The 23,222-nt window shown below is 36.2% G+C and overlaps 5 protein-coding genes across 8 annotated transcripts; all 5 read left to right on the forward strand.

Moving 5' to 3' along the window:
* The first annotated feature begins 3,082 nt into the window (after window positions 1-3,082).
* LOC110696514 lies at window positions 3,083-4,563 on the forward strand. The gene has a single exon (XM_021873858.1). It carries the CDS (start codon window positions 3,191-3,193, stop codon window positions 4,199-4,201), a length of 1,011 nt encoding a protein of 336 aa, XP_021729550.1. The 5' UTR covers window positions 3,083-3,190; the 3' UTR covers window positions 4,202-4,563.
* Window positions 4,564-7,005: 2,442 nt separating this feature from the next.
* On the forward strand, window positions 7,006-9,970 carry LOC110722368. 4 transcript variants are annotated; one of them, XM_021901640.1, is made up of 3 exons: window positions 7,006-7,282; window positions 7,983-8,027; window positions 8,712-9,970. In XM_021901640.1, exon 3 carries the CDS (start codon window positions 9,225-9,227, stop codon window positions 9,702-9,704), a length of 480 nt encoding a protein of 159 aa, XP_021757332.1. In that variant the 5' UTR covers window positions 7,006-7,282; window positions 7,983-8,027; window positions 8,712-9,224; the 3' UTR covers window positions 9,705-9,970. The 4 variants fall into 4 exon arrangements, with proteins under 4 accessions (XP_021757332.1, XP_021757341.1, XP_021757338.1 ...); XM_021901646.1 differs by lacking the exon at window positions 7,006-7,282 and adding an exon at window positions 7,290-7,553; XM_021901649.1 differs by lacking the exon at window positions 7,983-8,027.
* Window positions 9,971-11,154: 1,184 nt separating this feature from the next.
* Window positions 11,155-14,580, forward strand: LOC110684972. Its single transcript, XM_021861451.1, has 7 exons — window positions 11,155-11,266; window positions 11,362-12,243; window positions 12,416-12,509; window positions 12,573-13,189; window positions 13,376-13,587; window positions 13,946-14,155; window positions 14,254-14,580. Exons 1-7 carry the CDS (start codon window positions 11,155-11,157, stop codon window positions 14,578-14,580), a joined length of 2,454 nt encoding a protein of 817 aa, XP_021717143.1.
* On the forward strand, window positions 13,545-21,319 carry LOC110722397. Its single transcript, XM_021901667.1, has 11 exons — window positions 13,545-15,828; window positions 15,912-15,957; window positions 17,995-18,165; window positions 18,485-18,752; window positions 18,858-18,960; window positions 19,056-19,183; window positions 19,265-19,343; window positions 19,435-19,546; window positions 19,663-19,841; window positions 19,932-20,052; window positions 20,314-21,319. The coding sequence occupies exons 3-10, from the start codon at window positions 17,998-18,000 to the stop codon at window positions 20,014-20,016; spliced, it is 1,122 nt and encodes a 373-aa protein (XP_021757359.1). The 5' UTR covers window positions 13,545-15,828; window positions 15,912-15,957; window positions 17,995-17,997; the 3' UTR covers window positions 20,017-20,052; window positions 20,314-21,319.
* On the forward strand, window positions 14,675-16,144 carry LOC110685062 (ATP-dependent DNA helicase PIF1-like). The gene is made up of 3 exons (XM_021861556.1): window positions 14,675-15,743; window positions 15,912-15,957; window positions 16,057-16,144. Exons 1-3 carry the CDS (start codon window positions 14,675-14,677, stop codon window positions 16,142-16,144), a joined length of 1,203 nt encoding a protein of 400 aa, XP_021717248.1.
* Window positions 21,320-23,222: the final 1,903 nt, after the last annotated feature.

Raw genomic sequence — 23,222 nt, forward strand, 5'->3', positions numbered from 1 at the left:
TTTCACAGCCAGAGGAATCCATAACTTGCATGCGAAGGCTGGAAGATGAGGTCAATAATCTGAAGGGTATTGTTGATCGCTTGCTATCTGAACTGGCTGATTCCAATATCCGCATTTCAAAGCTGGAGGCTGAGGTAAAGAGTCTGAAGGGTAACAATGATGGCTTGCAACCTGAACTGTCTATTTCCCTGCCAGAAGCTGAGTTCGGAATGTTATCAGAGGGACATATTGCAACTGATGACATAAGCTGTAGTTCGGTTGATGGGCAGATAAGGCCTATTCCTGCAGTTGATGCAGAGGCGCCTCCTGATATATTTGCTAGGAGTGGTCTTGGTTCCACCTTAGGGAATGATGCTGAGTCCGAGGGACCGGCCACAATAGCTGCTGGAGATTGGTTATTTGCAGCTAATACATACAGAAACAAGGCAACTACAGAATCAGATGAATTGCAAGATGCAAAGGCGAAGAATGTTAATACTTCACAAGATGACATAAGCTGTAGTTCAGATGATGGGCAGATAAGGCCTATTCCTGCAGTTGATGCAGAGGTGTCTTCTGATATGAGAGATAGGATTAGTCCTGGTTCCACCTCAGGGAATGATGATGAGTTTGAGGGACTGGCCACAATTGCTGCTGGAGATGGGTCAACTGCAGCTATTACAGACAGAAGCAAGGCTACTACAGAATCAGATGAGAAGGCGAAAAATGCTAATACTTCCCAAGATGACAGCACTCAATAGGACTAATATCTTGGAACCTTAATCTTAATTAACAGTGCAGAATAATTCCATTCTGTAGATGTATTTCCTGATGTCCCAAGTTGATTTCATTTAAGTTGGAATCGAGTTTAGACAAGGGGAAAATAGGAGACTAAACAATGAAAGCAGTACAGGACTTTTCCTAGAATTTGCTTTGCAATCAAGCAGGTGTTATCAGAATTGTTTTGTACAGAACAAAAGGAGCCACTTTGTATGTAATGTGAAGCACAGAAAATACAAACACAAATAATACTCAGTTAGCATAAATAGCAGAAGCTATATACTATATTATGATGTAAGTGTATGCTTTTCTTTTGTAGGATACATAGAATATAATTGATCACTACTACAAATCTGCAATATTGTTGTAGAATGTTATGGTGTAAGTGTATACTTGTCCCTATTATTGCTTTTCTTTCTTGTATAGTTGTATAATTAATTAGGATTAAGAGACTGTATAGAATGTTTTTTTCCCTTTGATTTTGTTTGCTAGATTTTAGAGTATACACTTACATGCATAAATTATTTTATATTTTGGATGGTCAACTAGTTTCGTTGGTTAAACTTTTAGACTTTAGCGTGATCAAATTTTAAAAACTATCAACTTAGAATAATTTTATTACTATTGTTTGCATTGTCTTTTCACATTGAAGTCGTCTCGAGTGATTGATACTCTTATTTTCAAGTTATATATAGAACAATAAAATGCATGGTTAACATTAAAGTGAGAACTATCCCTCTTTTCATTATTTTCATCCATCTCTATGAACCTCTACAATTGTATTCCAAACGTGATGACATTGTTGCCATATTATCTACTATGTACTTCTTAAAAAGTAGGATTTGATCAATTGTTTCTCATAAAAAATTATGTGTCCTCCCAAATGTCAAACTTATGATATACAATTGTATATGTATATTGTAAAGAGTAAATGACTAAAGATACTTTAAACAACATACATTATGTCCATTCTTAATGTCTTTTATTTACACTTTGATTATTATGAAATTATATTTAAATTACACTTTGACCATCATTTGTAATGTATACATAAAGAAAAAATATATATAGTCATGTAATACTTGTTAAATTTGACTCAAAAATATGCTTTTGGAATACATAATTAGATATATAAATAATTAAGAATCTACATGGATAAACATGAAAAAAGAAGAACCCAAATTAATTAGTACGGAGTACATAACTAAAGCTAAATAGATCAACAATTTGTTTTTCAAGATTGAGCTTTCACCTTTTATGCCATCCACCAATCCAGTTCAATCCGTTGACTACACTGCCACACAAAGAAGAAATTAAAATAACTATAACTCAACTTTTTCTATGACCATCCCCCACTCATTTCACTAATATTTAGTTCTTTGGTTTAGACTTCTGCGACACCAAGATGAACATTTCAAAAACAGATTGACAACAATACAGGAATTGAAACAAATCAACACGAAATTCTACATATTTTTCAGATTTTTCCTATATTTACAAATTAAAAATCTTGAACTTTATTTTATACGAGCATATATGTAAATAATAAAATGACACCAAAAATGCTTATAAAATAGCAACATCTCGAAAGAAAATCAACAGCGATCATATGGAGCCAATAGGCAACAATATTTAATTTTTTTTTTTTTTTTAGAAACACAACAATATTTGTATTAGTTGCACATAACACAATTTGATCACTTTTTATGGCTTTAGCTTACAATTTCAATACTCCCTCTCATAAGTCACACACACATTAAGTTTAGACCAAAAAAACAAACACACATCAAGTACTTTTTACTCTAGAAGAACATGAAAACGAGTACATTCTAACGTTTTCACTTTTCTTCACTTATAATTTTTTTTTTTAACAGAATAAAAATGATAGATTAAACTAAAAGAAATTCCCGTATTTAAAAATAAAAAAAATAAAAAATAAAAAATAAAAATAAAAAAAGCATACTACAAATAATGTTCAAATAAAAAGGTTGCAATCTAAAGAAAAAAATGTTAAATTTCTATAATTATACGGAGTATTAATAAGAAAATGGCCGGGTTGCAAACTAGCAACATGGGAGAATAACTTTCCTCCATTTTCCATCACCCATTTCCCACATTTTTATGTTTTAAACTTGCATCCATAATTCAATTAAAATCACCTAAGAAATAAATATATAAATCTTTTTTTTTTTTCTGTCAAAAAAAAAAAAAAAAAAAAAATCTCTTCTATTTTTCAAGTGGGAAATAAATCACCTTTTTTTGGATTTTCTTCCAAATAACTCCACTCCAAACAAATTAAAAACCCCCCAAATTTTTAGTCAATTTCATTTTAGCCACCCCAATAATCCTACCAACAAATCCCCCACAACTCCATTAAAAAATAAAAATCTCCTCATTTTCTCTCTCCTCCCTTTAAATAAAATCCCCATCAATGGCCACAAACCACCACACCAACCACCGTCCACCACCACCAACACGGCAGCACAAAGTCTGCTTCTCGGTCGCCGCCTACGCGAAAACCGTAATCACCTCCCTCAAAACCTCCAACATCCACGTGGCAGCCGGACTCACCAACGACGAAATCACCACCGTAGAATCCGCCGGACATTTAACATTCCCCTCCGACCTCCGATCAATACTCTCCGAAGGCCTTCCTGTGGGCCCAGGCTTCCCCAACTGGCGCTCCTCCTCAACCTACCAGCTCCGCCTCCTCACCGCCCTCCCTATCATCTCTCTCTCCCAAGAAGTTTCTAGAAACAACTTCTGGGTCCCATCTTGGGGCCCTCGGCCCACTAACGAGGATCAGGCCCAGTCATTGGCCCAACATTTCCTCTCCAAGGCCCCGTCCCTTGTCCCCGTGTTTCGGCACTGTTATATTCCGGCTGAGCCCAATTTGGCGGGAAACCCCGTGTTTTACGTGCATGGGAGTGACGTCAGATTATTGAGTGCTGACGTGGGCGGGTTTTTTAAGGAAACGGAGTTTTGGAGAAAAGACTGCGTTTGGAGGACACGGAGGAGTAACAATAAAAATAATACGACCCCAGCGTGGGCCCAAGAAGCAAGACGTGTGGAGTTTTGGACCGAGGCAGCAGCGCGTGAGATCGCGTGTAGTAAATGGTGGACCGACGAGCTGAATGGTTGTATCGATGAGGTGATGTGGCGGTTGAGGGATGGAGGGTGGGCCGAGGATGACGTGAGGGAGATGATGATGATGGACGGTAAAGGTCATGGTCGCGATGAAGGGGTGGTGTCCACGTGCGTGAAAGCAAGTGGGGTGAGTGGTAAGGAGGGTGCTGTGAAGCACGTGAGGAAAATGTCGCGGGAGTTGCTGAGAGGTGGTTGGAGTATAGACGACGTCGTTTATTCGTTGAGTGATGAGTGTGGAGAAATAGAGAGTGGGATACTTGATGATGAAGCTTGGGTTGAGTTGATAACTCCGTGATTTCATGCAAAAAATGATTAGCAAATCATAGAAAAGAATTTGGGGAAAATGTTTGCTTTTTGGTGGGATTTTATTGGGATACAATTTTGTAATATTCTAGGATCGATCATATCATAGGTTATAAAAATATATGGACCCACATGTAGATATAATAAGTCACATAGATTTTTGATGTTTGTTGATTTCGTCTTTCTCTTTTTGTTTTATTTTGTTTTTAAAATTAGATGTAGCTTGTTTCATTGTATCTTTGATATCTTATGAAGTGGCCACTATTACAACTACTGTATAAGCTATCTCATGAGATTTACATGTAGAACAATATCATGATTTTGTAAAATAGAAGATAGTAATCAATAGCATATTGTCTTACAATCTTATTATGACTTCATGATTCATGAATCACATCTCTTTTACTATGGCTGATTTGCAACAGCACACACAACAAACAAATATGGCAATGCAACTAACAAGATTGTATCTAATCTCATATTCTCATCATATATTTGTTACTCTCATAAGTTTACAAGTCATATCTATTCTCATATCTCGTCACAACCTTCCGTGATATTTTGGACTCAAAAGGGCCAGTTGTTTTTCGCAGTTCAACTTAATTATATGGACCATGAATCCATGATCAACTTTACATGTATTTTTGTGGAATAATATATCATGATTTTTTTTTTATATATATATATATTTACTTTTTTTTTGTAAAATGTAAGTAAAAGTTATACTTCTCTCGTTTCTTTTTAGTTGACACGTTTCTTTAGATTAGATTTGAACTGAACTAAATTGAACTGATTGGAGCTGAACTAAACTGAACTGAGCTGAAATGAATATTTTATGAGAGAGGGAAATTAAGAGCTGAACTAAACTGAACTGAACTGATTGGAGCTGAACAGAACTGAAATTAAGTAAATGTGAATAGACCCTTAGTCACGTTTGCCAATGCACAAATTAAATCATTAATATCTTTAATTACCGATAAACAAAAATTATAAAAAGTGAAATTATGAAAGTATACATTATTGTTAGATAATAGGTTAATATTATCTTGTTAATATTCTGTAAAGATATATCTTGTGTAATTAGGTTTCTCATGACTAGATTATTGTAAATCAATATATATTGAATTAATGAGAATGTCTCCGATAAGGAGAATTACACTATTCTACATGGTATCAGAGCCCTACTAGGGTTTACATTTGATTATATTATGATGAATCTAACAATATCTCACTTGATTATATTTTTCCTTACATATAAATCACAAAACATGGTCAAAGAAATGTGTATGAATAGTGCAAAAGTCAAAACGTGTCAACTAATATAAAACAGAGGTAGTTTGTGATTATGTGTTGATGAGTGATGTTTGTTGATTGATTCGTGGCTCACTTTTGATGGTTGATTTGCACAAGAATATTTAAAGGTGGCAATACAATTTACAAGATTCTATTAAAAATTCAAAATAGCTTATCTCATAATTGTAACATCTTACTCGAATAATTAAGTTTATAAATCATGATGCAAACATACAATATATTGTTACTCTAATAATTAAGTTTATAAGTCATGATGCAAACATACAATATATTGTTAAAATGTCGAATAACATATTAACTTCACAATGAAGTAAGGTTGAACTCCATGAAGGCATGAAGAATGTACATATGCTCAGCAAATCAATGTGGAGCACTAAAATCTACAATTTCTCATCCTTCTTTAAAAAAATAAAAATAAACATTGCTTTGATTACTCACTTTACTCTTCTTCTCAACAAAATTAGGTGATAAATACAGATAAGGCCTAATAACTCAACTTAATCTAAGCACGACATAAAAATAATTAGCAAGTTTAAATCAAGGTTCCAACTTGTTTAAAATATTATTAAAATTGAAATGACAACTTCACACAACCTTAAATTAAAACACGACACGAATACAAAACGACACAATTTTTTGCCAGGTATAAAGGTTGACAAGGGTGCCTTAGGGCAAAGGTAAGAACACAAACTTTTAGTTGGACTCGCGACTGGTGGCTGCGCTACAAAAATGAATATTTATTAGGAAAAAAATGAATATTTATTAGAAAAAAAAATGAACATTTAGTAATTGAACATTTACTAGAAAAAAAATGAACATTTCCTAGCTTGGATCGTGAGAGGGGGAGGAACAACCAGCTTTTTCTGAACCAGAGTACTGTAGATTGCATCATAGCTTAGCGAGTTTATAGGCTTGTAGAAGAGCATGACAATGCAAGTATAACAAGCTCATCTATGGGTTCCTTCATAAATCCCAACAGTTAAGTCCGAGAAGATGGGGTCATCAAATTGAAAACAAATGCTACTTTGTCTAATGATGGTTGGGTGGGATTGGGAGGCGTTATTCGTGATCATGATGGTAATAATGTCTTGTTTGCTAACACAAGAAGAGTTAAGGTGTGGTGGTCGATTGAAAATGCAGAAGGAAAGACAATGCCAATGGCTATTCGATTGGGCAAGCAACAAGGTCTCCACATAATAATTTTAGATTCTATTAAAATAAGAAAATAAATATTTATTTTATTACAATGAACATCATACGACATGAAAGATGAACATTAATTTTATAAGAATTCGAGATCTATCGCTTTGTCGAGGTAATGGATACCACTCCTGGCTTTCGCTTTAACCAATGAATATCATACGGTATGAAAATGAACATTTAATTATTGAAATATACAAATCTATAACCATTATAAAACATGAAAAAGTATTCACTGTAGCTGGTGAATAGTTCTTTTGCGTGTTATTACCTAGACGCCCCTAGATTAAATAGAATGTCGAGTTTTCCCTTGCTGTCAATTGCTTTATGTGTTGCCATGTGTGATGAAAAATCCAGCTGTTCTTCATGCCTTTGTTTGCCTGACAGCTAAGGTGCTGGTTGCTTGTACAGGTAGCTTTGTGTGTTGAATTCTTGATTTAGTCTTGCTTACTTGCTTTGGTTTGGGTGTTTTTGCTGGTTTGTTTGGCGAGCTTTTCTGCTTGATGGCTAGGTCTGGAATGGAGTTTTCTTGCTGTGGTTGGAAGTTTCAGAATGGCTGGTATGTTTCCGTTGCTCTTTTTACTATCTAGCCTTTCAGTATTTGGTTTGTTTCTTGCGTTGGAATGCCTTACTTGGGCGCCACTGCAGTGTCTGTGTCAAAGGGAAAAAAATTAATGACTTTGATGTCGGTGAGCTTGTTGACCATAGTCTATATATATAGCTTGAGGGTGTTCTTTTCTTTGGACATGGCAAGCGATCCATGCCCAGTAACAATTTCTTTTTGGCGGTGGGCGATCTGAGTTCCCTGTGCGGAATTGTTTGTGTGAAAGGTGGTACTTTGTTATGGATGATATTATATTACTTATAGTACAGGCTTCATTTGTCCATATGGTTTCTGCTTCGGATTCTCTAGCAAATTGAGCCTTAATTTACCAATAGATTATTATATGTACTGTGATACAATGACTAATATTGAATATACAATTCTACAATGTGTTGGATGTCTGTTATAATTCCCTATACTTATGTGTCTATGCTCATTGAATGTTCATGATAGTGGTGTCAGGTTTGTTGCTGTTCTGCACTCTCTGAGAAATGGTGATAAAATTGTCTTTATCAAGTGGTTTATATAGTGTTAGTAGTGTGGATATCAATACATTAGGTGGATGAATTAGATTGCTGTGGTAATAAGAATATTGACAAATAAATTGATTGATTTGCATGTTCTTATTTTGCTTTTTTTTCCTTTGGCCTTACAGGTTTGCTGCTATTGTTGTTTGTGGTGTTGTTGGACATTTGTTAAGGTACTTTTTCTGCTTCTTTTTATGTGTTTGATGTTGGATAGTTAAGACCCTTTTTAAAGATGTGGTCCTTTACTGGTTGGTTAGCTGCATATAATAGTTTTGGGGTTTGTTAATTAAGTGGTTATGTAGTCTATTTTATGTTCGATTTAAGTAGAAATAGTACTTGTTACCTATTGTATGTAGAGCCAAGGTAATATTTGTTTGGTTGTTTTTATATGGCATAGCTCTTCAGTGTCAGCTACTGTTAGAGTATGAATTAGTGTTCACAGTATCTTTAATGGAGTACACATGGGAGGGGATTAGACATGGACTGGAACAAAGTTGTACATTTTGTTGGACTAATCGAGCTGCTTTCTATATACGCCTCTTCAGATTTAGAGTTCCTTTTTGTTATAGAGCACCAATGGCATGATTGTTCTGTGGTGGAGTGTTTGTGATTTTAAGAATACTTATTTACCTGTGTGTGTGTTTAGTACAAGATATCTGTCCTCTGCTTCTAGATTCCTTATATGATTTGTCTTTGTTTCCATTATAGCTTTCCTATTCTGATTAGATTCTTATTAGTGGAATTAAGTTATATTTTAACAGTCTGGTGTGCGTACGGTTTAGTAGTCTTGTTTAGGAGAGAAAGCCCTTTTCTCTTGTTAGATGATTTGTAGCTGAATATCGTTTTTGCCATTACAGGTTATGGCTAGACGGTCAAACAGAGTTTTTGTCCCTTTTCAGCCTCTTTTGGAAAAGGTTGTTGCTTGGTTGCAGTTCCCTTCGCCCGTTTATGGATTTATAGATGCTGCTAAGAATAATGTCTTTGTGCGAGTTAGTAAGCCAAACTCTCGTGCAAGGTTCATTTTCTACGGTGGAGATGCCAGTTCAGTTGAAGAATCTCGTGAAAGAGCGGCCCACAAAGCAGTGAAGAGATTGATGTGTCGGTTTAGTGTGCGCGTATCTGATTTTACTTATGAGCGCATTAAGATGTATCGCTTGTGTGTGAAATTGTATAAGAATAGATGTGCTGAGTTAGTGCAGGACAGAGAAGATTTAAGTCGTATACGTGCAGAATGTAGTACAAGGGAGGATGCGCTGTTTCATGATGTTCATGTGTCATTGGATTATGCATAGTTTTTGGGAGTTTTAGTTAGGAAGACTGGTGTTTCTGTGACTGGCATTGAAACCACTAGATTAGAAGGACATGGTTATATGTCTTGGTTAATGGTGACCTGCCCTCGTAACAGTATTTCCATGGAGTGCATTTTCAGTGACCCCTGTCCTGAAGTGTACATTGCTGAGCAGCGAGTTGCGAAGAAAGCATGTTTCTTTATAGCTTCTGTTTGCAATGTAGAAATAGTTGATGCTAATTATGGTGCTGCAGCAAAGATTAGTGGAGAATGTTATTTGATAAGGGAGAAGTATATGGTTTTGAAGGGTCATCTTGAATGCTTGGAGAGTAGTTCAAAGCAAATTGATTCTGTTAATGGATTAGGTACTGCTGTATGTGTGACGCCGACTGATGAAGAAAATCAGATTCCAGTTTTAGCCCACCCACCAAGTCTTCCGTCTAAGCGCAGAATTGATAGGAGCGAGCCATCTACCAGTGGTGTGGGAATGCAGATTCCTGACAGTCTTGTTGCTGGTCTGTCTGATTTAGAGACTGTCTATAAGTGTGCTAGGGTTGAATAGCTATGTTTAGTATGGCTACCTGCCTTTTGGATTTAGGTGATTAAGAGTGTGTGAGCAGATGGTGGTCTTTTGTTTAGGATATGCTAGACTAATTAGGCAGCTTTTGTTGATTACCAGTAGACATGAAAAACATATGTAATAGATGGTATCTTGCTGTTGAAATTCTGTACTTGAATATTTGTGTTGTAATGGTGTTCTTACTTAGACTGTAATGCCACTATGGCCTCTTTTTAATGAATGCAGTTCATTTGTGCTTCTTATTTTAAGTATGCCCTCTTTGCCTATGGTCTCTTTAACATGAACTTTTTTGGGTTTTGGAATTTCCTGATTCAGTATTTAAAGTGTTGTTGTTCTTGCCTTTATAGCCCCTTTTACAGAGGCTACCTGTGTTCCTTATTGTCCTACAGTTTATGGTTTTTCGTTTTTACGGGTATTGCAGATATTGTCAAGAGAAGGTTTTGGAGAGTCCTATTACGTTCCAATTCTTCGAGCTTGCTCTGCAGTGGTGGCAATGGGTACTGCCTTAGCTAAACTTACTTCCACTTTGTCTTAGTTAATAGATCTATGTTTTTGTGCCATTTGCTACCCTGCAGTAATTGGTATATGTTGTATGTTAGATTGTCGTCATGGCATTCCTCGTCTGTCTCGGCAAAGCTGTAGCAGATTGAATAGGGCAGCACAAAGAACATCGCAGTCAGCGTTTGCTAGGTATACAGCTTCATCGGATGTTAGACTATTTATCATATGTATTATTGTGTTTGTAAAAGAGACAGCTTTACCTTGATTTGCAGTCCCTCTTTACCAGACACTCAGTGTGCTGCTAAACGCCCTCGACAAAGTTGCACCTCAAATCAACAAAAATGCATGCAGGAACTTAGTGCTCCACATCTACATAGGTACACTATATCCATTGAAGTAGCCATTTTTGTGGTTAGCTGTGCTATGATGCATATAGTAGTATTTTAGTAATTAGTTCAGAATCATTTGTAGGTGTGTTATCATCTTTATGCTAGGCATGTGTGCCCATCAAATGTTAAGAGTAGTTAGGATAGCCAATATTGTGCCTGTGAAAAAAATAACTTGGCCTTTATTAGCAGCCCGTCTTTACTGGACGTTCAGTGTGTTGCTAGACGCTCTCGACAAGGTCATACGTCAAAGCGGCAAAAATGTATACATGAGCTAGCACCGCCGCAGCTAAACATGTATACTGGATTTATTCAAGTAGCTTTCTTTATGCTCATCAGTGTTGTTCTATGTGTGTTGTCATCTTGCTGATTAGTCCAGCATCATTTCTTGTCTTCATATTGGTCATCCGTTGCTGTTTGATTGTGTTAGATATGGCGCTTGTTGATGCTTATAATGGCTATACTGTATAACAGTGGTTAACGCTAGGCATTCTGTAGGTGCCAGAATGCATGTCTGATCTAAGTGGCTGCTACTAGCTGTACAGATGGCATTGTTGTACAGATGCTATAGTAAGACACTATTTGTTCTATGCAGTGGTGCAGCTTCAAAAGTACCTCTCTCATCTAAAAAGAAGGCTAAACAAAGTCATGTAGAAGGTAAATTGGTATACTTATTATGCACCTTGATTTGTTTACTATCGTGATTCATACCGCATTACCTATATGCTTGCATTTTCTTGTGTTCATGTTAGATATTCTTGGTGCTGTTACAGATCGAAAGCTTCCAATTGAACCTTTTAGACTTTCTTTGCCTGATTTTTGTGGCAAGTGTGGTGCAAAGAAATTTATGTTCGAATCTTTGCATTTCTGTTGTGGGAATGGAGATATTACGATAGCTGCAACTGATTATCCTCATGAGCTTGTTTACTTGTTTACTTCAAGAGATGAAAGTGTTGTGCATTTTCGAAAGTATGCTAGATTATACAGCAATCTGTTTGCATTTAGTTCGTTAGGGGGGCATTATTATGCAAGTACTTACAAAGGGATGTATCTATTCAAGCTGCAAGGCCAAATGTATCATTTTGTGCCAGATTTATTTCCTGATGATAGCAATCCCAAGTACCTACAGTTATACTTCTATGATGGTCAGCATGAAGCAGAAAATAGAGTAGGCTGTTTCCCTGAAATAAGAGAAGATATAGTTAGAATTCTTATGCAGGTATCTGAAAAGAATCCATATGCTACCTTCTTTCGATCTTTGCGAGACAGGGCTATTCATGCAGATACAAAAATTGTTCTTAATCGAAGTTCAGTACTTGATCAGCGAGTTTATAATGTTCCTGCTGTTGATGATGTAGCTGTGATCTGGCCAGAAACTTATTCATCGAGCGAAGGCTTGGGCCCTCATATATTAGTCACTGGAAGATCTGATGAATCTCACCGAATTTATCATAGTTATGGTTGTTATGATCCCCTTCAGTATCCACTGTTATTCCCTCGAGGAGAATGTGGGTGGACTCAAGGCCTTAAAAAAAATTCTCATCCAAGTAGGAGGGCAGCAGATTCGATTCCAGATCCTATAATGTCCTGTGCTGTGCATAGTGCAGAAGATTTATTAAGTCAGGAAGAAGCCCGTAAGTGCCTTGGGTTTTATATGTTTTGTTGCATTTCTTTAGCATGAGCTCGGTCTTGATTTTGTTTTCTGTTTTTTTTTTTTTTGATATTCTGTATATCCTGCTGCATATTTGTAATATGTTGTTGCTGTTGCTGGCTCTTGTAACTTTTATTTCGAATTTTTAAGTACAGGTTCAAAGCGGAAAAATACCAAAGCAGATAAGTTCATTTCTGCTAGGGAATACTATGCATACAGATTGCAAATCCGCCCGAACAACATGCTGCTGTGAGCAGGTAGATGCTTTCAATAGTACATAGTCGATATGTATGTGAAAATTGAAAATACCAGGCTTGATTACTTCAGAAACAACCAAGAAACAATAAGGGCTGATTTGTATAAAGGTATATTGGATTCACTGGATTCTGGGGAAACTCTTGGTCATAATGTTGGACGGCGAGTTATATTACCTCCTACTTATATTGGGGGTCCTCGGGATATGAAAAAGAGGTACTTAAGTGCTATGGCTTTAGTACAGCGTTTTGGTAAACCGGATCTTTTTGTGACGATTACATGTAATGTTAATTGGCCTGAAATTAAGGCCGAGCTTGCGGCTGGTGAGACGGCACAGGATAGGCCAGACTTGGTAGCTAGAATTTTTAGGGCGAAGTTGCTTGCGCTTAAAAAGGAAATTATGGAGAAGAAAGTATTTGGAGAGGTTACTGCAATGGTATATGTCGTCGAGTTCCAAAAAAGAGGTTTGCCGCACGCTCATTTTTTAATTGTTCTGAAACCTGAATATAAGCTGAAGTCTCCTGCTGATTATGATAGATTTGTTTGTGCTGAAATACCCATTGAGACAAATCTTACTTTGAGAAGAATTGTGTTGGCGCATATGATGCATGGCCCTTGTGGTGTGTTGAATCCTGAATGCCCCTGTATGCGGAAGAATGGCCTAAAGCTCAGCTGTAAGAACAAGTATCCTAAATAGTTTTGCAATGAAACAACTAACAATAAGGATGGTTATCCTATCTATCGTAGGAGAGAAACCGGGGAAAAGGTTATGATAAGAAATGTAGAGCTAGATAACCAGTGGGTTATCCCTTATAATCCTTATTTGTCTATGCTATTTGATTGTCACTTGAACGTTGAAGTTTGTTCGACAATTAAAGCAGTAAAGTACCTGTACAAGTATGTTCATAAAGGTCATGATCGGATTTCGTACAATGTTGTTGCTTCTGACAGCAATTTTGTAGATGAGATTAAGCAATATCAATCAGGTAGATGGGTATCTCCTTGTGAAGCTGCATGGAGAATATTCAGTTTTGATTTGTTCGAAATGCACCCTGCAGTTTTTCCTCTACAGGTACACTTGCCTGACATGCAGACGGTTCATGTTTTCCCTCATGAAAGGCTCCGTGCAGTTGTTTCAGATTCAAAGCGGTCAAGAACTCAATTAACAGAATTTTTTGCAATGAATGTTGCATCCGAACTTGGGCTGGGGTATTTGTATGGCGAGTTTTGTGAACACTACACATGGCATCAAGGTGACAAAAAATGGAAGCAAAGAGTTCAGAAACCGAATTTCAGTTGGTAGATTAGCGTTTGTCTTTCCTGCAGAAGGTGAACGGTTTTTCCTTAGACTTTTATTGTTAAATGTAAGGAGTCCTAAATCGTTTGAGGATTTACATACTGTCAATGGTTGTCTCCTTCCAAATTTTCAGGAAGCTGCTCTAAAGCTTGGTCTTATAGAGGATGATGATGCAGCTAATTCAACCATGTCTGAGGCATGCGAAACTCATATGCCTGCTGCTTTACGGCATCTTTTTGCTACAGTCTTGATGTTTTGTCAGCCACGCGATCCTCTTGCTTTATGGAATGCCTACTACACTTTTCTTGCTGAAGATTTTTCTCACAGATTTCCGAATCAGATGGTGAAAATACAGCAACTTATTGTTAGATCAATAGAACAGCATCTGAAGCAATGGGCAAATCTCTTTCTTTTTTTGGTTTGGACCAACTAATTTCTCAGGTCAGTGATGAGTTCGGACGTACCAAAGATATTGTTGATGCTCTTGATGCACCCATTCCAGAGGAATGCTTAAGCTGTCGTTCAAAGCTCAACTTTGCACAGAATAGTGCTTTTGAGTGTATTATGGATCATGTCAAGCAGCACAAAGGGGGCGCGTTCTTTGTTGATGGCCCTGGAGGTACAGGTAAAACTTTTCTTTACAATGCTCTATATACAGAAATACGACAAATGAACAAGATTGTATTACCGACAGCTACATCAGGCATTGCTGCAACAAATATTCCTTCTGGTCGAACTGCTCATTCTCGATTCAAAAATTTCGATTGATAGTGAAAATTCATTGATTTGTGATGTCCCAAAGCAAGGTAGCTTAGCAGCAGTTTTGAAGGAAACAACATTGATTATATGGGATGAGGCTTCTATGGCTAAAAAGCAAAATCTAGAATCCTTAGACCTTTTGCTGCAGGATGTATGTGGGAATAAGGTCATATTTGGAGGAAAAGTTGTCGTCTTTGGAGGGGATTTTAGGCAAGTCTTGCCAGTAGTTCCACAAAAAACTATGAAGGAAACAGTAGAAGCAAGCATTGTAACTTCTTATTTGTGGCCCAAACTAACCAAATTTAGGTTAACAGAAAATATAAGAGCAAGAGAGGATCCAACCTATGCTGCTTTTCTGCTTGCTTTAGGCAATGGCAAGTTGCAACAAACAGAGAATGCTTTCATTCAGTTACCACAACAGATTGTGGAATCTACCAGCGATGCCACGGAGTTAGTGAGTACTGTTGTAAAAACAACATTCCCAGAAATGGTCCATGGCCACTTTGATAGTCAGGTTTTCACTCAAAAGGCAATATTGACACCCATGAATGAAGATGTGGATGCGGTTAATACATTCATGATAGATAAATTTCCTGGTCAGGATGTTACGTACAAGAGTTTTGATGTCGTTCTGAATGACACCTGCAGTGTATATCCTACAGAATTTATCAATAAATTATGTCCCGGAGGAATGAGTCCACATGAGCTCGTACTAAAGGAAAATTGTCCTGTAATATTGTTACGGAATTTGCTGCCGTCTTCGGGTCTATGCAATGGTACGAGGCTTATCTGCAAAAAAAATTTCCCTAACGTGATTCAGTGTGCTATAGCAGTTGGCCATTACAAAGGAGAAGAGATATTCATACATAGAATTAATTTAAGGCCCTCTAGCTCTACGAACTATCCATTTTTGTTTGAAAGGAAGCAGTTCCCTATAAAGTTAAGTTTTGCAATGACGATTAATAAGTCACAGGGGCAGACTCTCAGTCAAGTATCCATTTACCTTCCACGACCATGTTTTTCCCATGGCCAACTCTATGTTGCACTATCACGGACTAAGAAATCAAAAGATGTTCGTGTCTTTACAGCAGGCACTACATCTCAGTGTTCTGCAAATGAAGTGAAGAATGTAGTGTCTTATGATCTTTTACATCTAGCAGGCATAACTGAAAGTGAGGCTCAACAATATACCTAATTTGCTCCCTTGCTGAAGACAAACCTAAAGCAATCTAGGCTGCTATTAGTGACTTCTTATAGGTAAGCTGGTCTTCTCTTTTATGTGACTATAGAGTTAGCTATTAGATGTTGCATTACTGAAACCTGTATTTGCTTATCTGCAGATTGGACCAGTTTCCAGTTCATGGTTGCCCTTGATAGCAGGACAATGTAAGTCATCCATCTTCTGTTTATTGAAGCACCTAAACAGTATCTCTCATGCAATTACTTATTTACAGTATGTTATACTCGGTATGCTATAAGATGCAGATGTACTTACATACTGCTGTATTACAGTAATCGCAAGCATTTGGTGTACATGTCAATCAGTGATCTATTTTCACAATCTAACTTGTAATTTTATGATGCCTTTAGATGATAAAGTATTTAAAATTTTACTTGAACGACTCTATTTCTTAGAGTCAAGTTCTACTTACTCCTATATGCTAACTGAGTGAGCTCTTTTCATGGGTGAGGTGTACAATACAGTCTGCATTATGGTTTAAAATTTCTATGATTTGTAGGGTTAAGCAAGAATGGATTGTCTATTACTAGGTTTATGCCTATTTTACTATAGATGTTTTGTACTAATCGTAATTAGAATGCTGCTCTCAAGCTACAGATTTGAATTCTCCTTTTTTTTTAAAAAAAAAGGAAAAATAATGAGTAAAGTTTTTAAGACGGGAAAAAATTAGCTGACATTGCAAAGGATGTGTTTAGTATGCCGTGGTATGTTGCATTACTTAGTGATGATTTTAGTATCCTCCTTTGATTTTGTAGTTCTTTTGTGGCTTTAATAAAACATACATGGGCTTAGTTGACTCTAGCCCACAACAAATCAATAAAGAAGCCCTATAAATTATACTTATTGATTACTTAGGTTCAAAATTCAAATGTACTTTGTATTATATTTTAAAGTAAGTGGCAAGTACAAGTCAAAGTTACTATTTGAGTAAACTAATTGTTTTATAATAGCAACCAGTTGTACTCCTCTTTCATTTTCACCACAAAAAATCAGAAATTCAGCATTATAAGTACTTCAATATTATCCTAACCATAATAATTAATCCCTTTTAACTTAATGAATAAGGAAAAATTGTACTTAACAAGAGTCCTATGCTTGCTAGCTGTACCCAATCAGCTTAATGAACAGTATCTCTACAATCTAAACCGTTGCTTGCTAGAAAGATGCAGGTTAACTTCTTCCCTAACTGCACCTATAAATACCAAAGGAGTTCTCACTTTTTTGAGCAAACTTTTTTATTCTCTGCCTTATCTTCCTTAGTCATGGTATATTCTTCTGCTTTTATGGGAATTCTTTGTAGTACCTTTGTGTCAAGAATATTTACTATCACTTAAATCTTGAACTATATTTCAACGCATGCAAATCTATCCTAATAAAGCCACGTTTTTCCTTTTTTTTTTGTATCTGCTTTACTGCTTTGTTATACTAAATATTTGTAATAGTTGAGACCTTATTTAGTGTAACTACATGTATATTTTGCTGGCTTCCTTTTAGACATACATTAGTTTCTGGAGAGAATTCATGCCTTTGGATTCATTGGCCTTATAAACTGTTACTAAGCTATATATATATTTTGCAGAAACCACAAAAATAATGCATGCCAAAACAAACTTTAAGATGTGATCATTTGTAATTATATATATATATATATATATATATATATATATATATATATATATATATATATATATATATATATATATATATATATATTGGTAGCTTCCTTTTATACATACACTAATTTTCTGGAAACAATTCATGCTCCTGCATGTATTAGTCTTATTGATTGTTGCTAAACTATTTATATTTTGCTGAAAAAACAAAAATAATGCATGCCAAAATAACCTTTTAGATTTGATCATTGCAAACCACATCATTGTTTGTTACCGCTTTTTTTTTATTGTTTTTACATGCACTTGTTTCCTGTTTAGATCTTTCAGTTCTTGGAGGACAGCATGTTTTGCTGCTGGATTTGCATGTAAATTATACTACATGTCTTCTCTTGCTATACTTACTTACTACTTTGCATCTTATATATTGTAGGCAATGAATACACCTCCAACCTGTTTAGATCTTTCAGTTTTTGGAGGACAGCATGTTTTGCTGCTGGATCTGCATGTAAATTATATTACATGTCTTCTCTTGCTATACTTACTTACTAATTTGCATCTTATATATTGTAGACAATGAATACACCTCCAAAAATGAAGCTGGAACCAGTGTACTTGGACGAGCTAACTACTCAAAGTAAGGACTACAAGGTGAAAGTCACGGTCACTGAAAAAAGAAGAGCTCAGCCTTCACCTAAAAAACCTGGTGTGATCTTTCAGACCATCATCTTAGAGGATGAGAAGGTGTGCTCTTTCATACTTTGCTATATATATGTCAGTTCTTGAAAAAAAAAAATAGAATCAGTTTGCATAAAAAGTTAGTGCATACATTCTTCAACTGGATAATGTACAGATTTTGATATACATGAGTATATGGAATTTGCTTACCATAAAGATGTATACCGTTTGTGCATTTCCAATCATTTTTTACGTTGTTGGCCATATCTTATGTACTATGTGTTTACCAGTATACATATTTGTGCTTGTTTCTTTTGCTTTTATGCATTTATGTATTTTCATAATAGAACCCTACCACTGATTAGTATTCTATCTCTTTAACCAGAAAAACAGAATGCGATGTGCTCTATTTGGAGATCAAATTGAAGCATACGAAGAGGTCTTTAAGCCGTCTGGTCAGTACGAAATTTCTAAGGCTCCTATAACTGCTGTAGATGATCAGTACAAATTCAATCTGGAAGAACTTCCATACCAGATGACCGTTGGACACCAAACTATTATTCAGCGTCTCAATCCTGAAAGCGGACCAATTGAACCGAAGTATCAGCCTCTCTCAACTATTCCTAGATCACCTGATCCAAATGGCAGATATGGTATTTACTCTTTTACATATTCAGTGCAATTTATACTTTAATTTTCATCTTACACCCTTGCGCTGCTTTTCATACTTTTTACTATTGTCCCTTTGCCAAAATCAGATGTAGTTGGTGTAGTTCTTTTCGTTGAAGAAGCACCAAGGATGATACCTAATGCAAGGGGTCGTGACAGTCCAGTTCGAGAAGTATCTCTCACTGACACAAGGTAAATATACATCTGTACAAGATTAGTTGTATTTTATCCCTTACCATACTCAACTGTGCTAGATAACTTACACAATACAATATATTGCCAACCAGCCAAGACCATGCTATGACAATCTCAACATGGAACGATCTCACTGGGAAACCTTGTGATGCTATGAACAACTGGGCTGAGAAATTCAATGTTGTAGGCTTTACTGCACTCAAAACCCGTCACACAAGAGGTACAATTAGTAACATTAGTTTTAATATCACACTCATCATCACTTACCAGATTATCGAATTAATTTACTGCTTGTTCACAGGGTTCACTTTGAATACAACCATGTCAACTAGAATAATCATGAATCCTAAGGGAGCAAGGGTAGATATGCTTCGAGAATGGTACTTAGCATATTTTAGTTATGTTTATTTAAAATGTAAAATTAAGTCACAAACAGATAGTCGCATAGCTGAGTCCATTTCCCTATTCCAGGGTTAAATTGTATCAGCATGTTCTACTAGACAGACAGGAAAGAATTTTGAATGTAAGATATCCAAGCGCAGAAAAGAAAGTAGTGACGATAGCTGAACTAAGAAGCAAAAAGGTAAAGGCTTTTAAAATCCACTTCTAATTTTACATTTTCTAGCTTTCCAATGCATTATTCTTTTTAAGTATAGTAGTTAGTTGCTAGCTAATGTATGATTACTTACATTAATGCAGGCAGCTAATGCAACTCCTGATGAAGTTGCTTGGATCAGAGTTACAATACCAGAGGTTGATCTGCAGCGAGTGAATGCCTATATAGGCTGCCTTGGCTGTGGAAAATGGATACATCTTGCACTTGGGACTCGGTTCCCTTGCATTTCTTGCAAGAAAGCAGACACCGTAGCTGTACACAAGTATAGTGTTAACACCTTGCCTTGTATTACTTTTTCTTACAGTAAAATATAATGCAAGACTTAGCTTATTTTTCCTGTATGCACCTGCAGAGTTACATTTAAGTTTGAAGTTGTTGATGACAGTGGGACAATGTCGTTTACTACTTTTAGTGATGATACGGAGAAGATTTTTTGAAAGACAGCAGCAGAAATCTGGGATATCAAAGCCACTGTAAGCAATTTTGCTATCTTCTTTGCGTTTTTGCAAGTTCAGTTCAAGTGTGTCTACACTCATATGCAAGATTATGGCTAAATACGCTGTACATTTTGCATTCAATACACTTATCTGTATCAGGCAAAACCTACAGTGCTCATCACAGTTGCTTATGAAATATGTACATTTTTATTGGTTCATATTTTGATCATTAGATTACATAATGTTTACATTGCTCATAGTATACCTAATACTTACATAATACCTTTACTTTTCTAGGGGAATGTCGAAGCTTTTAAGGTTGTTCAGGGCATACTAGCAACAAAGCCTTTCTTCATTCAGGTAACTCCGACTCTGGAGTTAGCCAGGAACAACGTTCTCTTGTGGACTCTGAAGACTGTTGAAATAGATGATGCAGAACCACAGGCCCATGTTCTAGACTCATCGTCTTCGCAGCTTAACAAAGAACAGCCAGCCTTCAGAACAGAAAAAAGGCACACAGCAGCCCGACCACTGATGCACGAGAGTCCAGCTTCTGCCTGTACTAAGGCTCTTGCCAAAGGAGTTGCTGTTTCAGACCCACAGGTAGTTGTTGATTACAGTCAGGACAACACAGAGGCAAGTGATGAGGTCCTTGCTGAAATTGCTCAGTTCCATGAATTCAGACTAGCTTCTCAAGCATTCGATGCAGACTGCTTTGATGTTCCAGTGTAGCCACCAAGCAAAGGGATTACAATTTTAGAACCAGTGGCATCAAATGCTGAGCTCCCTACATGGAACACCCTTGCTCGCACCCGCAGTAATGTCAAGAACAAACAACCAGCGCCTGTTGAAGAGATGTTAGAATCAGATGATGAAGATCAGGTTCCGAGAAAGAAACTCAGAACAACCCTTTTCAAAGACACTTGAGAAAAGGACAAGGCAGAGAACAAAGAAACTCCTTGAAACCTCTTTGATGAACCATGAACTAAGTTAACTTTAAAAATATTAGAGTATATTAGTTGTTGCTATTTAAATAGTAGTATTAATCAAGTATTATGGTATCATGCTTTACTTAGTCTGAAGTACCTTTTGAGTGTTTAGAAGGAACATTTTGGGCATCTTTTGTTCCCTATAAACATCAAGTATTGTATATAGTGCTAGAAATATGCAGTGATGTCTACTTTATGATAATATCTAAGGAATAGTCCTATAGTAGAACTGGAATCTTTTGGTGTGTATATAGAAATGCTAAGGTATCTATGATGTATCACATTGTATCCTTAAATCAGGAAACTTATCTATAATATAACCTATGGTATTATAACTTCTTGCTTTAATTGTTGCAAAATTTACTCTTTAATATAGCTAAAAGCTTTGCAAAAATGATTGTTCCCCTTTAAAACATCTGAACACCTACCAAATTATATACACTCTTTGAATTTTAACTTGAGGTTTTAGGGAAAAAAAATACATAATGTTCTGCTTCTGTTCATCAGAGGCAGTTCTGTTTATATATTATTATAGCCTTGATTGTTATATTATCCATGGTCCTTTTGGTAAAAGAGTAACCCTGCACATGTAAATTCAGCTTCGTGCAAAAATGGCAGTATCAAGCAGCTAGAATAAACCAAAAACAAGGAAGCTATTACTTCTCTGCAGGACATGAAATCAGTTGTATTCGCCTTTCTTCTACATGAACCAATTTCCACTCTGAAACTACTATGCTTATATATTTGCAGTTTTTTTGGCATACATACTTACCAATAACTATATGACCTTATAGTGCTGCTTGAATGCATGCCCTCTCTAATGATATAAGTCTCATTTACAATGCAAAACCGACACGCAAACCAGGCTCTGCAATTACTAGACACACATAAATTATCTTAGACACACTAGATCATGATAGTATAAATTCCTAAACGACCAACTAAGTCAGCTGTAGAAACATCGAAGATGAACATATTTTCCTGTCTATACTAAGCTAAAATGCTATCCCTTGCTTACTATAAAATATATTAATATGATATCAAACTGCAAGCCCTTCTCCCTATCGCTCTATTGGCAATGAATTCTCATATAGTAAGGCACATACACTAGACTATACAATAACAGAGTGACAGTCTCAATCAAAGAGCATAAGACAGTTAAGGGGGAAACAATTCACCTTCAACTTATGACTGAACAGAAAAGTTTCTATGATGGATAGTGTATTAAGGCTGACAAATTCATATAAAAAACATCTACAAAACCAATCCAATATACCATAAGTTAAATAAGCTACCGATGCTTTATATAAGAGTTCAGCGAAGCCTAATAACCTACTACATACTATATAAGCAACACAAAATACATCAATACAACATTGATTAGCTACGCTTTACTACACCTAGAACAGCTTCATTACGGGCTAGATAACCAGCAACGCTTAATTTGGTGCAAGAAGAAATTCAAATAAAAGAGGATATCCTTGACGATAAACAACTAATGCCCCTACACCATTGATAATACACTGATCCTCATAAAACATACTAACACCATTTCTCAACGAGCAAACAACAATTACATTCCCTTGCTTGGCTATATGCAATTCTGCACACCATTGCTTCAGTCGATGGCGAATCAAAACAACACTGCAAGGTTGCATCTGTTGCAGATAAATACTTGCAAACGACACAGGGACAATCTGCACAGAATATAATTTACAGGAAAGTAAGCCTCATACAAAGTATATACAACTATACCTATAAAGTAAGGAAATGGGAAAAATCACATACAAGACTTCCTTCCCTAATATATGGTGTACGAAATCTACATTTAAATGCTGGGTATGAACATCTTTGCTGCATTAGAGATAAATGAACATCAAGCTCTGAATTGCTCAATGGGAGAATCCTCTCAGATCTAGCAGCCCTTGTAATTACTTCATGTGGATGTGTTTTTTCATGACCATGAGGAGCAAATATTCTGGTATGAAATATACCATGTCCTTTGAAGTATATTATTACTGTATCTCCAACCACAATATCATTATCAGATATAAAGTTTCCCCAACCTCTATCCATACGCATAACAGTAATTCCATTACTATTAGTAAACCTCATAATACTGATCTTCCATGATAGCCCTTTCGTACCACGAAATACTATGCATTCTTCACCTTCATTTACCAGAACATGATTGAATCAATCAGGGATTTCCTAAAC

The sequence above is a fragment of the Chenopodium quinoa genome, unplaced genomic scaffold (genome assembly GCF_001683475.1).
Source record: "Chenopodium quinoa cultivar QQ74 unplaced genomic scaffold, ASM168347v1, whole genome shotgun sequence".
NCBI classification, from domain to species: Eukaryota; Viridiplantae; Streptophyta; class Magnoliopsida; order Caryophyllales; family Amaranthaceae; genus Chenopodium; species Chenopodium quinoa.

What these genes read in the sequence shown, in the direction of transcription:
- LOC110684972 (XM_021861451.1), top strand. Translation starts at nt 11,155, where the DNA reads ATGGCATTGTTGTACAGATGCTATAGTAAGACACTATTTGTTCTATGC. An exon ending in TAAACAAAGTCATGTAGAAG is followed by an intron (nt 11,267 to 11,361) that starts GTAAATTGGTAT and finishes TGTTCATGTTAG; the next exon opens with ATATTCTTGGTGCTGTTACA. An exon ending in CTGCAGTTTTTCCTCTACAG is followed by an intron (nt 13,588 to 13,945) that starts GTACACTTGCCT and finishes CCAAATTTTCAG; the next exon opens with GAAGCTGCTCTAAAGCTTGG.
- LOC110722397 (XM_021901667.1), top strand. Translation starts at nt 17,998, where the DNA reads ATGAATACACCTCCAAAAATGAAGCTGGAACCAGTGTACTTGGACGAG. An exon ending in CAAAACCCGTCACACAAGAG is followed by an intron (nt 19,184 to 19,264) that starts GTACAATTAGTA and finishes GCTTGTTCACAG; the next exon opens with GGTTCACTTTGAATACAACC. An exon ending in GTAGATATGCTTCGAGAATG is followed by an intron (nt 19,344 to 19,434) that starts GTACTTAGCATA and finishes TCCCTATTCCAG; the next exon opens with GGTTAAATTGTATCAGCATG.
- LOC110685062 (XM_021861556.1), top strand. Translation starts at nt 14,675, where the DNA reads ATGGCTAAAAAGCAAAATCTAGAATCCTTAGACCTTTTGCTGCAGGAT. An exon ending in TCTAGCAGGCATAACTGAAA is followed by an intron (nt 15,744 to 15,911) that starts GTGAGGCTCAAC and finishes GCTTATCTGCAG; the next exon opens with ATTGGACCAGTTTCCAGTTC. An exon ending in GCCCTTGATAGCAGGACAAT is followed by an intron (nt 15,958 to 16,056) that starts GTAAGTCATCCA and finishes TATAAGATGCAG; the next exon opens with ATGTACTTACATACTGCTGT.
- LOC110696514 (XM_021873858.1), top strand. Translation starts at nt 3,191, where the DNA reads ATGGCCACAAACCACCACACCAACCACCGTCCACCACCACCAACACGG.
- LOC110722368 (XM_021901640.1), top strand. Translation starts at nt 9,225, where the DNA reads ATGTCTTGGTTAATGGTGACCTGCCCTCGTAACAGTATTTCCATGGAG.